This window comes from Cyprinodon tularosa, unplaced genomic scaffold, assembly GCF_016077235.1.
Source record: "Cyprinodon tularosa strain WSP-4 unplaced genomic scaffold, ASM1607723v1 ctg514, whole genome shotgun sequence".
In the NCBI taxonomy this organism is placed as follows: Eukaryota; Metazoa; Chordata; class Actinopteri; order Cyprinodontiformes; family Cyprinodontidae; genus Cyprinodon; species Cyprinodon tularosa.
The window spans coordinates 200,406-214,247 of NW_024039246.1; the positions used below are offsets into that span (position 1 = coordinate 200,406).

Below are 13,842 nucleotides of genomic sequence, written 5' to 3' on the forward strand. Positions count from 1 at the left end.
AATCGAAGATTTTTTCCAAGCACTAAGTGTCATGATGGGTTCACTGAAGGCGACCCAGTTATGCAGAACACCACTGACGGACACAAGGATGAAGAGTTCAACAGTTTATTAAAGCACAAACACACAGAATGAACTGATTCTGGTTCGGGGCCTGGATACTGGTTCACCAGAGTCTGCGTGAGAGACAGCACAGTTAGCGGTTTGCTGGCAGGGTTTAACTTCCAGAAGTTCACTGATTGTACCTTGAGGGTTCTTGAGGTTAACTTTGGGAGAGTCACTGTTGGTTCTGGAGAAGGGTTCATCAGCAGAGTCCGTTTGCTGCTTCAGCGTCTCACGTCTTGTTAGAACAGACCTTGGCTTGGAAGTCCCAGCTCAGTCCTGAGCTGCTTGAGGTTTCTCAGAGGGATCTTCAGGGTTTGGCTCAGAGGGTCGGCTCGGCAGGTTAGCTCTTCCAGAGCTTTCTCAGAGGAGGCACAGGTTTCCTGGAAGACAGAGATAGTAGTTAGAATCCAGACTGGATTCAAAGTCACGGAGATACTCAGACGATCTAGGCTTTAGCGCTGACCAACTGGAACAACACTGCGGCGTTGAGGCAAGGTCTGAAAACAGCTTAAGTAGTGGATCCTCTGATGATCTTGACGAGCTGCAGCTGTGCAGGGGGCTCCCTCAGAGGATCCACGGCGGACTCTGCTGGAGAAAGATGGGATTTCTCCAGCTCCCAACAGTACCCCCCCCCTCAACGACCGCCCCTTGGCGGTCCGGAAGAGGTAGATGGGCGGGAACGCTCGTACTCCTCGATGAGTGCAGGATCGAGGATTTACAAGCCTGGGACCCACTGGCGATCCTCCGGTCCGTAGCCCTCCCAGTCGACGAGGTACTGCCATCCGCGACCTCGTCGACGGGAGTCCACGATGCGGCACACTGTGAAGGCCGGATGGCCATCGACCTCCAGGGCGGGTGGTGGGGAGTCGGACGGTGGGCACAAAGGGCTCGAAGAAACAGGCTTGATCTGGGACACGTGGAATGTAGGGTGGATTCGGAGGGACTGAGGTAGTTGGAGACAAACAGCTGAGGGGTTGATGACTCGAGTGATCCTATAGGGTCCGATGAATCTTGGGGAGAGTTTTCGAGACAACCCCTTGAGGGGGATGTCTCGACTGGTTGAGTGTGGCGATGGTCTCCCTCCAAATCCTCCGGCAACGGCGGATGTGTTGATTGACGGACAGCACCGATATCTCTCTCTCATCTGTGAGAAAAAGAGGTGGTTGATACCCGAGACTGACCTGGAATGGGGATTGTCCAGTGGATGCAGATCTGAGGGAGTTATGGGCATATTCAATCCATGGGAGAAATTGGCTCCAATCCACGGGGTTGTTCGATGTGAGGCAGCGAAGGGTGGATTCCCACTGTTGATTCATGCGCTCGGTCTGACCATTCGATTGGGGGTGGTAACCTGAGGTGAGAGAGGGTTTGCAGCCGAGCGCAGAGCAGAATGCCTTCCATACCTGGGAGATGAATTGAGGACCTCTGTCCGAGAGGATCTCTTGGGGGATGCCGTGAAGCCGGAAAACATGTTTAATGAGGAGCTGAGCTGTCTGGAAGGCCGTGGGAAGCTTTCTGAGGGGAACAAGGTTGCAGGACTTCGAGAAGCGGTCAACAATGGTGAGTATAGTGGACATACCTCGAGAGACAGGGAGACTGGTGACAAAATCAATGGCGATATGGGACCAGGGACGCGAGGGAACAGGAAGTGGTTGAAGCAGGCCAGAAGGAGGTTGGTATGAGGCTTTGTTACGGGCACATGTGGGGCAAGCCAACACATACTCCTTTACGTCCTTGTGGAGAGAGGGCCACCAGAAGCGTCTGGAGATGAGAGCTACTGTTCTACTGACTCCAGGATGAGCAGAGAATTTGGCGGCATGCATCCACTGGATAAGACGGGACCTGACAGAAGAGGGAACATATGTACGGTTAGATGGACCGTTACCTGGATCGGGTTCAGTGGCCAGGGCTGAGTTGATGAGGTCAGTTATCTCCCATTTGACCACTCCCACAGTACATGAAGCTGGAAGGACAGGTTCAGGTGTCTCGGGATGATCGACGGAGTAGAGACGAGAGAGAGAATCGGCCTTCACGTTCTTGGATCCGGGTCTGTAGGAGATAATTAGGTTGAACCGAGAAAAGAAGATTGACCACCTGGTTTGTCGAGGATTAGCCTGTTTGGTGGACTGGATGTAAGCCAGGTTCTTGTGGTCTGTCCATACAAGAACCGGGTGCTCAGCTCCCTCCAGCCAGTGCCTCCATTCTTCCAACGCCAGTTTGATAGCCAGGAGCTCTCGGTCACCCACATCATAATTTTGTTCAGCGGAAGAAAGTCTACGGGAGAAGAAAGCACAAGGGTGTATCTTTTGGTCTGAATCGAGCCTCTGGGACAGGACAGCTCCAACACCAGAGTCTGAAGCGTCCACCTCTAGGATAAACTGTTTAGCAGGATCAGGTTGCATGAGGACAGGAGCTCTGGAAAACAAGGATTTTAGTTTCTCAAATGCTGCTTGAGCCTCGGGAGTCCACTGAAAAGTGCGTTTAACAGAAGTCAGGGAGGTTAATGGAAGGGCGGTCTGGCTGTAGTTTCTAATAAACCGACGATAGAAGGTAGCGAACCCTAGAAACCTCTGTAATTGTTTGCGGTTCTCTGGAACTGGCCAGTCTAAGACTGCTTTGATCTTGTCCTCTGAAGGTTTTACCTGGCCGCCCTCGAGCACAAACCCCAAAAAGGTGACTGAAGATTGATGAAATTCGCACTTCTCGGCTTTCACGAACAGCTTATTCTCCAGTAGTCTCTGTAAGACAAGACGGACATGTTTCTTGTGTTCATCGAGGTCCTTGGAGTAAATGAGAATGTCATCAATGTACACGAAAACAAACACGTTGAGAAAGTCTCTGAGAACATCATTTACTAGGGCCCGGAAGCAGGCTGGGGCGTTAGTTAGACCAAAGGGCATTACAAGGTATTCGAATTGGCCCAAGGGTGTTTTGAAGGCAGTTTTCCATTCATCGCCCTCACGGATCCTAAGGAGATGATAAGCGTTTCTTAAATCCAACTTAGAAAACACTGTTGCTCCCTGTACATGTTCAAAAGCAGAGGCGAGAAGAGGCAGTGGGTATTTGTTTTTAATTGTAATCTGGTTCAAACCTCGATAGTCAATACAAGGTCTCAGGGAACCATCCTTCTTACCCACGAAGAAGAACCCGGCGCCCAATGGAGAGGATGATGGGCGAATTATTCCAGCAGCTAATGATTCATTGATGTATTTTTCCATCGTTTCTCTTTCGGGCTTGGAAATGTTATACAATCTGCTGCTAGGAAAAGGAGCACCAGGTAAAAGTTCAATGGCGCAATCGTATGGTCTGTGTGGAGGTAGGGACGTCGCACTGACCTTACTGAAGACAGGGGCTAAGTCTTGGTACTCAGGGGGAACTGAAGAAAGGTCAGGAGAGTCCATCTCCCCCCCACCTCTAGGAGACCCCACCACGGGGGCAGCAGAAGGCATGTTTCGTGGCATGAAGTGGACCATGATTCCAGATGACGTTCAGTCCAGTTTATGTGAGGATTATGCTTCTCCAACCATTCGAACCCGAGCACCAGCGCGGAACATGCAGAGGGAAAAACAAAAAATGTTATTGTCTCTCGGTGGTTACCTGACAGAAGTAGCTCGAGGGGCTGAGTTTGGTGGGTAACTCGATGGAGTCTTTTTCCATCTATGGCGGATACACTGAGAGGCTGAGAAAGGGGAATGGTTTTAATCTGGAGTTGCTGGACGAGGTTAGAGTCGATTAGGTTACGTTCACAGCCTGAGTCGATGAAAGCAGAAAAAGAGAGGCTTTGATTAGCACAGAAAAGCGTGGCAGGCAGTAACAGTCGAGGAGATTTCTTAGTGTTTATTTGGCCCGCCAGACTCCTCAGATCCTCTGGCGGGCCCCGGCTTTTGATTTTGCCGGGCAGGAAGAGATGAAGTGTCCACTCTCACCACAGTAGATACATAGTTTGCTTAGAAAACGCCTTTGTCTCTCCTCTGGAGTGAGCCTGGTGTGTCCCACCTGCATGGGTTCGACATCCCTTTCGCCCGAATGTGAGGCCTGAACAGGCAACAGTAGAGACTGGGGCTTAGACCTCTGAATGGGCAACTGCTCTATAGAGGGAGAACAAACAGTCACGTTATGAGAGGCAGAAGAAATTGTACCCTGCTTCTTAGAACTGTTTCTGGCTCGAATTCTATTATCTAATCTGATGGAGAGGCGAATTAAATCTTCGAGGGTAGCAGGTTCGTCGAGGGTTGCGAGTTCATCTTTAATGTGCTCGTTTATGCCATGAAAAAGGCTCCTTTCAAGGCGCTTTGGTTCCATCCGGAAGCTGCCGCTTTAACCCGGAAGTTAATAGAAAATTCAGCCACCGAAGAGTTTCCCTGTTTAAGGTTGAAAAGAGCTCTAGAATCAATAGTTTGGTCAGTTTCCTGGTTGAAGACCTGGGTAAATTCAGAAATGAAATCAGAGTAGTAGCAATTTAAACTATCGTCAGCGGCAAATCTTGCCTGAGCCCATTCCAAGGCTCTTCCTGTTAACTGAGAGAGAATGAAAGTTATCTTCTTGTGATCCGTGGAAAAACAGCCAGGGGAGTTCTGAAAAATCAACCGACATTGAAATAAAAATCCTTTGCAATCTTTCATGTTACCAGAAAATCTTTCTGGGAGACTAGGACGGAACTCTGATGACGTCACAGCTGGTGACCTCGGAGGAGGGACTGGACCCGGAAATGGTTGCTGTACTGGCGCAGCATTAGCGCTGTTCACGTAGTTAGCATAGCTTTGAATAGCTTGATTCTGTCTTTCAATGTGGGTGTTTAACTCACGTAGAGCCAGGCCGTGTCCATGGATTTGGGCAGCCTGTTCCTCTAGTCGACGGATGTAGTGATCTGCTGGGCCTTGAGTTTGCCCGCAGTGTTCTGTCATGATGGGTTCACTGAAGGCGACCCAGTTATGCAGAACACCACTGACGGACACAAGGATGAAGAGTTCAACAGTTTATTAAAGCACAAACACACAGAATGAACTGATTCTGGTTCGGGGCCTGGATACTGGTTCACCGGAGTCTGCGTGAGAGACAGCACAGTTAGCGGTTTGCTGGCAGGGTTTAACTTCCAGAAGTTCACTGATTGTACCTTGAGGGTTCTTGAGGTTAACTTTGGGAGAGTCACTGTTGGTTCTGGAGAAGGGTTCATCAGCAGAGTCCGTTTGCTGCTTCAGCGTCTCACGTCTTGTTAGAACAGACCTTGGCTTGGAAGTCCCAGCTCAGTCCTGAGCTGCTTGAGGTTTCTCAGAGGGATCTTCAGGGTTTGGCTCAGAGGGTCGGCTCGGCAGGTTAGCTCTTCCAGAGCTTTCTCAGAGGAGGCACAGGTTTCCTGGAAGACAGAGATAATAGTTAGAATCCAGACTGGATTCAAAGTCATGGAGATACTCAGAGGATCTAGGCTTTAGCGCTGACCAACTGGAACAACACTGCGGCGTTGAGGCAAGGTCTGAAGACAGCTTAAGTAGTGGATCCTCTGATGATCTTGACGAGCTGCAGCTGTGCAGGGGGCTCCCTCAGAGGATCCACGGCGGACTCTGCTGGAGAAAGATGGGATTTCTCCAGCTCCCAACACCAAGCTCACTTAGCTGGTTGCTACTTTCTGTGTTTCCAAAAAGGCCAAAGTAAATAACCCAGTCCTTATTTGTTCTCCATTTTTCATTTGGATGAAATAATAGCTGCATGAATCATGACAGCAGACAATATAGAGGAGAGCAGGAGGCGGGGTTACCAATCTACTTGCTCTGGAGAGCAGAGTTCGCTGCTTTTATATGTTGTCTCCAAAGTCTCAAGTAACAGAAAAAAGTAGCTAGATTTGGCAATAGTTGCTTTTTTGAAATAAAAGTGCTGGAGGGGTCTGAAAAGTCGCTAAATATAGCGACAAAAGCGCTATGTTGGCAACACTGCTCTTCCCACCGTTTGATTTCAAATGCTGTCTGTTTGGATGTTTCTGAACATGAGCAGCAAATGGACTGATCCAATGTGGTGGACACTGAAGGGAGGGGGGGGCTGAGACACATTTAAAGCTACAGTGTGTAATAATTACAGGGATATACAGTCAGAAATGTAATATATTATACATAACTATGTTATTTATCATCATCTACGAGCTCAGCCTCTTAACCTTAATATTTGCGTTGCCTTAGAATTCGTTATTTATAATTACATAGGAGCGGGTCTCGCAGCCATGGAGGCAGACATCTTTGCGCTACGCCAGCGCAGAGCCAACAAACTAGCGATTGCGAGATCGGCAAAACGTCACAACGATGTAGAAAAAATAACGGATATATTTATTATCTAAAGTCTACATGAAATCTATAATCTACACAGACTAATGAAATACTATCTGTAAAATTATCTATGTAAACAAACCTCATCACTTGAGAAGGTAGGTGATGCGGACGTCGTGGGAGACATTTTGTCCCGTAACGCTCGCCGTACTGTTGGGGGGGAGAAGCGGTGGGGGGGAGATGTTCATGTTGCTGCAGTCTGCAGTCTGACCGCTAGATGTCGCTAAAAATTACACACTGTAGCTTTAATATTATAAGTGTTCTGATGACTTTTTAGCGAAAGAATTTTTATCAATATAATTAATATGCACAATTAAGGAATAGTTGTATTAACCATACATGTAAACAGAGTTTTATGGGGCCCCCAGGACATTGGGGCCATAGGCAACTGTCTAGTATTGCCTAATGGTAAATTCCCCCTGCCATAAGAACTCACTATTATTCTGCCTCCTCAATGTTGCAGAATTTCACATTTGTTCAAATTCTTTCTCCTGCTTCACAGATAATAAAGGAGTGTCTAATAATATACAAGATTGAGGAAAAACGAGGCAAAACTTAATAGAATTTTTTTTTGTACATAACTCTCCAAAAGCCTGTTGTCAACTTTCTTAATAAAATATATATATATTCTGCTTTTATACAGCAAGACTCATATTATATATTGGGTTTAAACAGAAGTTATCAAGCCTTTTTGCCCACCAGATTTTTAGGTGCATATGGCATTTATTTGAAAGTGAGCTGAAAGTCATACAGCAAAGGCCTTAACAGGCCAGGAATCAAACCTTTTTTTGGACTTTGGGGGAAGCTGGAGTACCCAGAGAGAACCTAACTCATGCAGAAAGACCCCGGGCTGGGAAGCAAACCTGAAACCTTGTTGCTGCAAACCAGCAATGCTACCCACTACGCCCTCTCTTTCATTTATTCTATGGGAAACTGTAGTTCATAACAAACTGTAGTCAAGTAGATCCAAGACTAATCTCCATTTCTTTCTGTACTGTCTAATTTACCAATTACCTCTACAAGAACACCCTTTTAGAGGTTCTGGCTTCTGTCCATGCCAGTCATTCATCTGGAAGTGGTCTCACAGAGGCAGGTAGTGAGCTTCCGAATGCTTTAAATCCCAGTGAGCTTTGATCCTGCTGGGGCTGGGTGAGCCATTAACCACAACTTTAAACTAAAGTGGCCTGAGGATTATGTGAAATGTGGTGACAACGTTTACCAGAAGCCATCCGAGCACCATCTCATACTGCCATTACCTTTGGCACCATCAGATATCTATGTGTTATTAAATATAAATTGTGGAATATTATGGCAAGTCTTATTCTTATCAGGAACATCAAAAAGCAAAGACCTTCAAGAACATTTTCTGTAGTTGAATGCATTAAAGTCTCTAGAATGGACCAAGAAAGAAATGGTTGAACTTTGGTATTTCTTTAGGGGATGTTCTTCTGACCATTAGCTTCTCCAACCTAAGATTAAAATGTCCTCTCAGGTCAATGGTACGCCAGTGTCAGTCCCATTTCTAACTGGCCTGATGACGCGCCTGTCCACATCGGAGGGCTTCATTGTCATCGACACACCGCAGGACATTCAGGTGCGATACAACCGTTTCAACACTCTCAGCATTACAATGGGCCAGCGACTTCAGAACAAGGTGTGTGGCTTATGTGGAAACTTCAATGGAGACCCCAATGATGACTACATCACCTCCAGGGGCAAACCAGCTGTCAGTGCCCTGGAGCTGGCTCAGAGCTGGAAGACCAACGGCATGCAGAACAGGTAAGTGAGGCTCCTAGATATTCTGACAAAATCTGATACCTTTGAGAGGTTGTCGGAACAACCAGAAAAGCTAACCACTTGCCTTCTCAACACCCCTGGTAGTGCTACAAGGGACTTAAAGTGCCATCAACTATGCTTTGTGTAACAGTTGCGACGAGACCCAGTATGTGGCTTTAGCCCAGTCCTGCGACAACACGGCTGTCCTGGCACTGCAGTCCGAAGACGCCTGCCAGAAGCTTACCGACCTGAAGGGCTTCTTCCAACCATGTCACGGCCTGCTAGATCCGCAGCCTTTTTACCAGTCCTGCTACCTGGATGGCTGCTACAACCACCGCAAGGCTCAGGTCTGTGGATCCCTGGCAGCCTACGCTGAGGCCTGCCGCTCTTTTGGGACCCTCACCACCAAATGGATCACCCAGGAGAACTGCTGTAAGAGCACCGTCAGACAGTCGCTTCTGTCACCTTATATAGCTTTTGTTAATCTTCCCAGTATTTATTTCAACCTAACCTACATACAGATCTCGTTGTACATGGTAGCCAAGCAAATGACATTTCATTGACAATCTTACTATGTGGCTTTGTGTAATAAGTCTAAGTTAAAAACTCAAACTTCTGTGTTGAAAAGGATGCATGGTCATTACGAGAAGCAGCAGAGAAGAAATTCAAGGTCCAAGGAAGAGTAATAGATATTCACAGCTCAGCTTGAAGACTTTTGTCGGTACAACCCACGAAGGAGAAAAAGCAAAACTGTGAAAGGGGAAGCTTTTAGTGAATGAGACAAAATGTGCACTTACCGTATTTTCACGACCATAAGGCGCACCGTACTAAAAGGCGCAGTCTCAGTTATGTGTCCCATTTCTGTATTTAACACACACATAAGGCGCACCGGACTATAGGGCGCGTTTTTTATATACAGGTAGATGTCCTCTACTACCTTTAAATACCTCTACTGTGTATTTAAAAATACAGCGGGGGCAAAACTGAGTATGACTGTGCTTTATTCATGTATTTATTACAAAGTATTAATCAAACCTGGGTGCTGGCCGTGAGACAGACACATCACAGATGACACAGCGCTGTGATCACTCCTAAATTAACTTAAAATCCTGAAACCTGCCGACGGAATATGTCCGCTTTTATTACCGGTATCCTAGTGCCTGCAGTTAAAATTATTTAGATGAAAAACACCTGCCAGCAGCCGCGGTGAACCTGGAGGCTGCCCGGCCTACAGGCTGCTGATGAAGGGATTTCTCCTGTCGGTGCACCGCTGGTATGTGGGGGTCTGAGCGCCTCCGACAGAAAGAGATAATCTGGATGAACTGACTGCAATTATGAAGTTTTCAGGTGGACTTTCTCACTTAAAAAACATATTAAAACTACTTTATTCCCACTGATCACAGCAAATATAGCTGCAAGATTTAGATTATTTAGATAAAAAAACACCTGCCAGCCACCGCGGTGAAGAGGAGGAGACCCGCCCAGAGGCTGCTGTTGAATTAAGTTTTCAGGGAGAAAAATAGGCCTACAGCGGGAGCAAAACTGAGTATGATTGTGCTTTATTAATGTATTCATTACAAAGTATTAATCAAACCCATCAAAGTCATCATCCTCTGTTTCTGAATTAAACAGCTGCGCTAAATCAGACATGCCAATTTCCCCTTCTGCGCTGTCAGAGTCACTTTCCGTGCAGCGCAGCTCCTCAGAAATAATGCCGGCTTTTGCGAAAGCTTGAACAACAGTGCCAGCAGACACGGTAGTCCAAGCATCTACAATCCATCCGCAAACTGTGGCGTAACTTGCCCGGCGCTGCCTTCCACCTATCCTGAAACTGTGGTCTCCGTCTGTCATCCATCACTCCCACGCCGCTCGCAGCCTTACTTTGAACGGCCGCTTCACACCGATGTCGAGCGGTTGAAGTTCCTTTGTCAGACCTCCCGGGATAACGGTGAGCACAGCATCCATTTGATTCACCATGTTTTTCTCATCAGCTGTGAGATGGGCACGCATGGAGTCACAGATTAACAGCGATGGTGATGCGTGGAAAAAAACACCTGTTCTCCTCACATACACCTGCCTCAGCCACGCTTTCATCATCTCCTCATCCATCCAGCCCGTTTCATTTGCGTTAATATCATATGTCATCAGAGCGCTGTGTCTGTCTCGCTGTCAGCTCCCAGATCAGCTTCTCTGATTGGTTGATGCGGCGCGTCCAGCAGCAAAACTTCAATTTTTCCATCTCGAGCAGCAGCAGCGCGTTGGCAGATGCTTAAACGCTCCTGCAGCTCAAAACGCGCTGCGGGACCTTTTGCTGCACCTGTACGCTTGTCAACCATTGACTTTGCATGTAAACTCGCTGCTTCTGCTGCACCTGCTGGGTCCGGTTCACACCGATGTCGAGCGGTTGAACAGCGAGCACAGCGTTAATTTGTTTCCCCATGTTTTTCACATCAGCTGTGAGATGGGAACGCATGGAGTCACATATTAACAGCGATGGTGATGAGTGGAAAAAAAACACCTGGTCTCCTTACATTCAGCCACTCTTTCATCATCTCCTCAATGAGGTGGTCTCAAAAGTCGCAGTTACAACACACATAGGGCGCACCGCACCAAAGGGCGCACCGCACATTTTGAGGGGAAAAAAAGACGTTTAAGTGCGCCTTATAGTCGTGAAAATACGGTAATGTGGTTGGAAATGCCTAAGATCTCCCTGAACATACCATCCTCAAGGGTGGCCACTGCATCATGCTATGGAGATGAATTTCTTTAACAGGAACAGGGTAGCAAGTTAGAGTTGATGCAGCTAAAATCCTGATGGAAAACCTGTTAGAAGCTGCAGAAGACCTAAGACTGGGATGGAGGTTCAACTTCAAATTGAACAACTACCCTATTCCGTAAAAGTAAAAAAAAAATCCACTGGACTTGGTTTTTAAGATTTGAAGACGTTTCGCCACCTCTTCCAGGAAGCTTTCTCAATTGGGGATTTTACGAACGTTGGATTTTACGATCAAGTAAAATGATACGACTGGCATAAAATCAAATACAAACAGCATAAAAATAAAACAACAAGCCGCTCCCATCTAGGCGTAATTGGAGAAAATGACACACGAAGTGCACTCCTGATGTCCAGTCTGCTCTGTAGCTTTGTTTTATTCGCTGTAACTGCATAAAATCCCGCTTCACAAAGATAGGATGTTATAGATAGGATGCGTCTTGAACTTAATTAACCTGTGTCAAGAGGCACAGATGCACCGACTGATGTAATTGGGAGATAATACCGCAAATTTTTATATTTTTTAAAATAAAACATCACTCAGACTCTGATCGTCGATAAATTCTATATATATATATACTTTTTTCTGTGCGGCCCGGTACCAAATGACCCACGTACCGGTCCGCGGCCCGGTGGTTGGGGACCGCTGGTTTAGATGACAAAGTCCTGACCTTGATGTAACTGATTTTATATATATATATATTTGGAGAATTAAAAAACGATTTTCTAGCCATTCTTAATATTCTTCCGCTGTTTGATTAATTGCCATAAAATTGCCAGCTTGACCTGCAGAAGATGCAACTTCTATTGCACCCCACACTGTTCAGGGTTTTATTTGTAAATATGTTGAAAATGTTTGTTTTTTTTCCTCCACTTCTCACATGTCTGTCGGGGTGTCTTACATTAAATCCAAATAAAACATACTTAAGTTTTTTCAGGAAACAAAAAGTAGAAGAACTTTAAGATCTGTTTATATCTAGACAGTTGTGATCTTTCTGCTCATTAGTGTACTATCCTGTTTTTTGAGTGCCACAGCTAACATTGTGTGCGGACCTGTCTTTAGCAGAATGGATTTACGACCCCTGTGCGGGAGAGATCTGCACAAACTTCACATGTGAGCTGGAGAATGGAGGCGATCTGTGTGGCTGTCCTGAGTTACCCACCAACCCTGCAGGTGAAGCTTTCACTGTTGCTTTCTGCAGGTTTGCACTGGAAAAAAAAGTATCACCTTGCTCAAGCAAAAGATTATCACATCTAAAATATTTGACTTCACAGAACCTGAATTTAATCACTTGTTATGACCTGATAATATTGACACAACTTAAAATCTTTGCCCTGTTCCAAATGATTTTCTGAACATTTCAGTTGATGAACTAAACTAATATATTGACATTGGACCAACCTAATATACTTACCTTTAACAAAATTAACAACAATTAATGTTTGTATAGAAACCAGTTAATTTAAATATAACCAAATTAGATTTTTCAAATATGAGAATTGAGACAAGCCAATTAACCTAAAAATCATGTTTTTGGATTGTGGGAGGAAGGCAGAGTACCTGCAGAGAACCCAAGCATGTTCAGGGAGAACTCCACGCAGAAAGATCTTGGGCCGGGATTCATACTCAAAACCTTCTTGCTGCAAATGCAGAAGTGTTAGCCATTGCACCACTGAGCTACTCTGTCATGGCCTGGGACATGGACCTGATCACGTGCTCTGACTGCATACAGAGCGCAGTTCACATTTGACTCAAACAGAAAAAATTACTTGCAGGCCATGAATAAATATATACATTTTAAGAGAAATCATATACTTTGTTTTGGGTCCTTTACACGTGTATTTAGTTCAGTTTGAATCAAACTTGATGTCTCAAAATCCAAAAAGAATGATTTACATAATCAAATCAATAATTTATCTAGTTTAGAGTGAAAAGCATTAGTTTGAATGAACAGTTACATGTTACACTTTTTTCAGTGTACTTAAGAAAAAAAACCCAACAGGTTTTCTGTATTTAAATGTGTCTTTGCCCGGCAGGTAACGATGACATCATTCAAGCTGAGGTGAACTGCAAGCACGCTCAGATGGAGGTTTCTATCTCCAAGTGCAAACTCTTCCAGCTGGGCTTCGAACGAGAAGACGTGAGGATCAACGACGAGCGCTGCGCCGGCATCGAGGGAGAGGATTTCATCTCCTTCCACATCAACAACACTAAAGGCCACTGCGGCTCCATCGTACAGGTCCATCACTTTGCTCCTTTCATCAAGATAGACTGAAGGCCTGCAGGGTTCTTAACACCGCATGCTGTGCACCATAAAAAAATTAATGCATATATTTTTTTACCCTGCAGTCAAACGGCACACACATCATGTATAAGAACACGGTGTGGATAGAAAGTGTGAACAACACCGGCAACGTCATCACCAGAGACAAGACCATCAACGTGGAGTTTTCCTGTGCTTACGAGCTGGACCTGAAGATCTCTCTGGAGACCGTCCTCAAGCCCATGCTCAGGTCTGACTCAGGGGTCGGCTGCACAACTTCACCGTAAAACAGGCAGATTTATTTTATCTATATGAAATATTTTATGTAGATCAGTCCATCCATGCATCCATTTTCTTTCACGCTTATCCCTTCTGGGGTCATAAGGCGTGCTGGTGCCCATCTCCAGCTATCTATGGGCGAGAGGCGGGGTACACCCTAGACAAGTCGCCAGTCTATCGCAGGGCAACACTATTTTATATAGATAAGATATAAAAATGTGTATATAGATAAGAATAAAATATTTCATCTACAACTTCTAAAGCGTTTGATGGGAAGACACAGGAGAAAAATGGAAGATATTTACATTAATTGCAAAAAGTACTTTTATTCATTAGT

At 45.7% G+C, this 13,842-nt stretch overlaps 1 protein-coding gene across 1 annotated transcript in view; it reads left to right on the forward strand.

Annotated features, from left to right (window-relative positions):
- Positions 1-13,842, forward strand: part of tecta (tectorin alpha) — a 49,164-nt gene that overhangs the window by 24,306 nt on the left and 11,016 nt on the right. Inside the window, exons 15-19 of the mRNA XM_038303622.1 lie at positions 7,906-8,192; positions 8,341-8,621; positions 12,026-12,136; positions 13,000-13,202; positions 13,313-13,476. Coding sequence (XP_038159550.1) covers positions 7,906-8,192; positions 8,341-8,621; positions 12,026-12,136; positions 13,000-13,202; positions 13,313-13,476 — 1,046 coding nt within the window. The remainder of the gene's footprint in view (positions 1-7,905; positions 8,193-8,340; positions 8,622-12,025; positions 12,137-12,999; positions 13,203-13,312; positions 13,477-13,842) is intronic.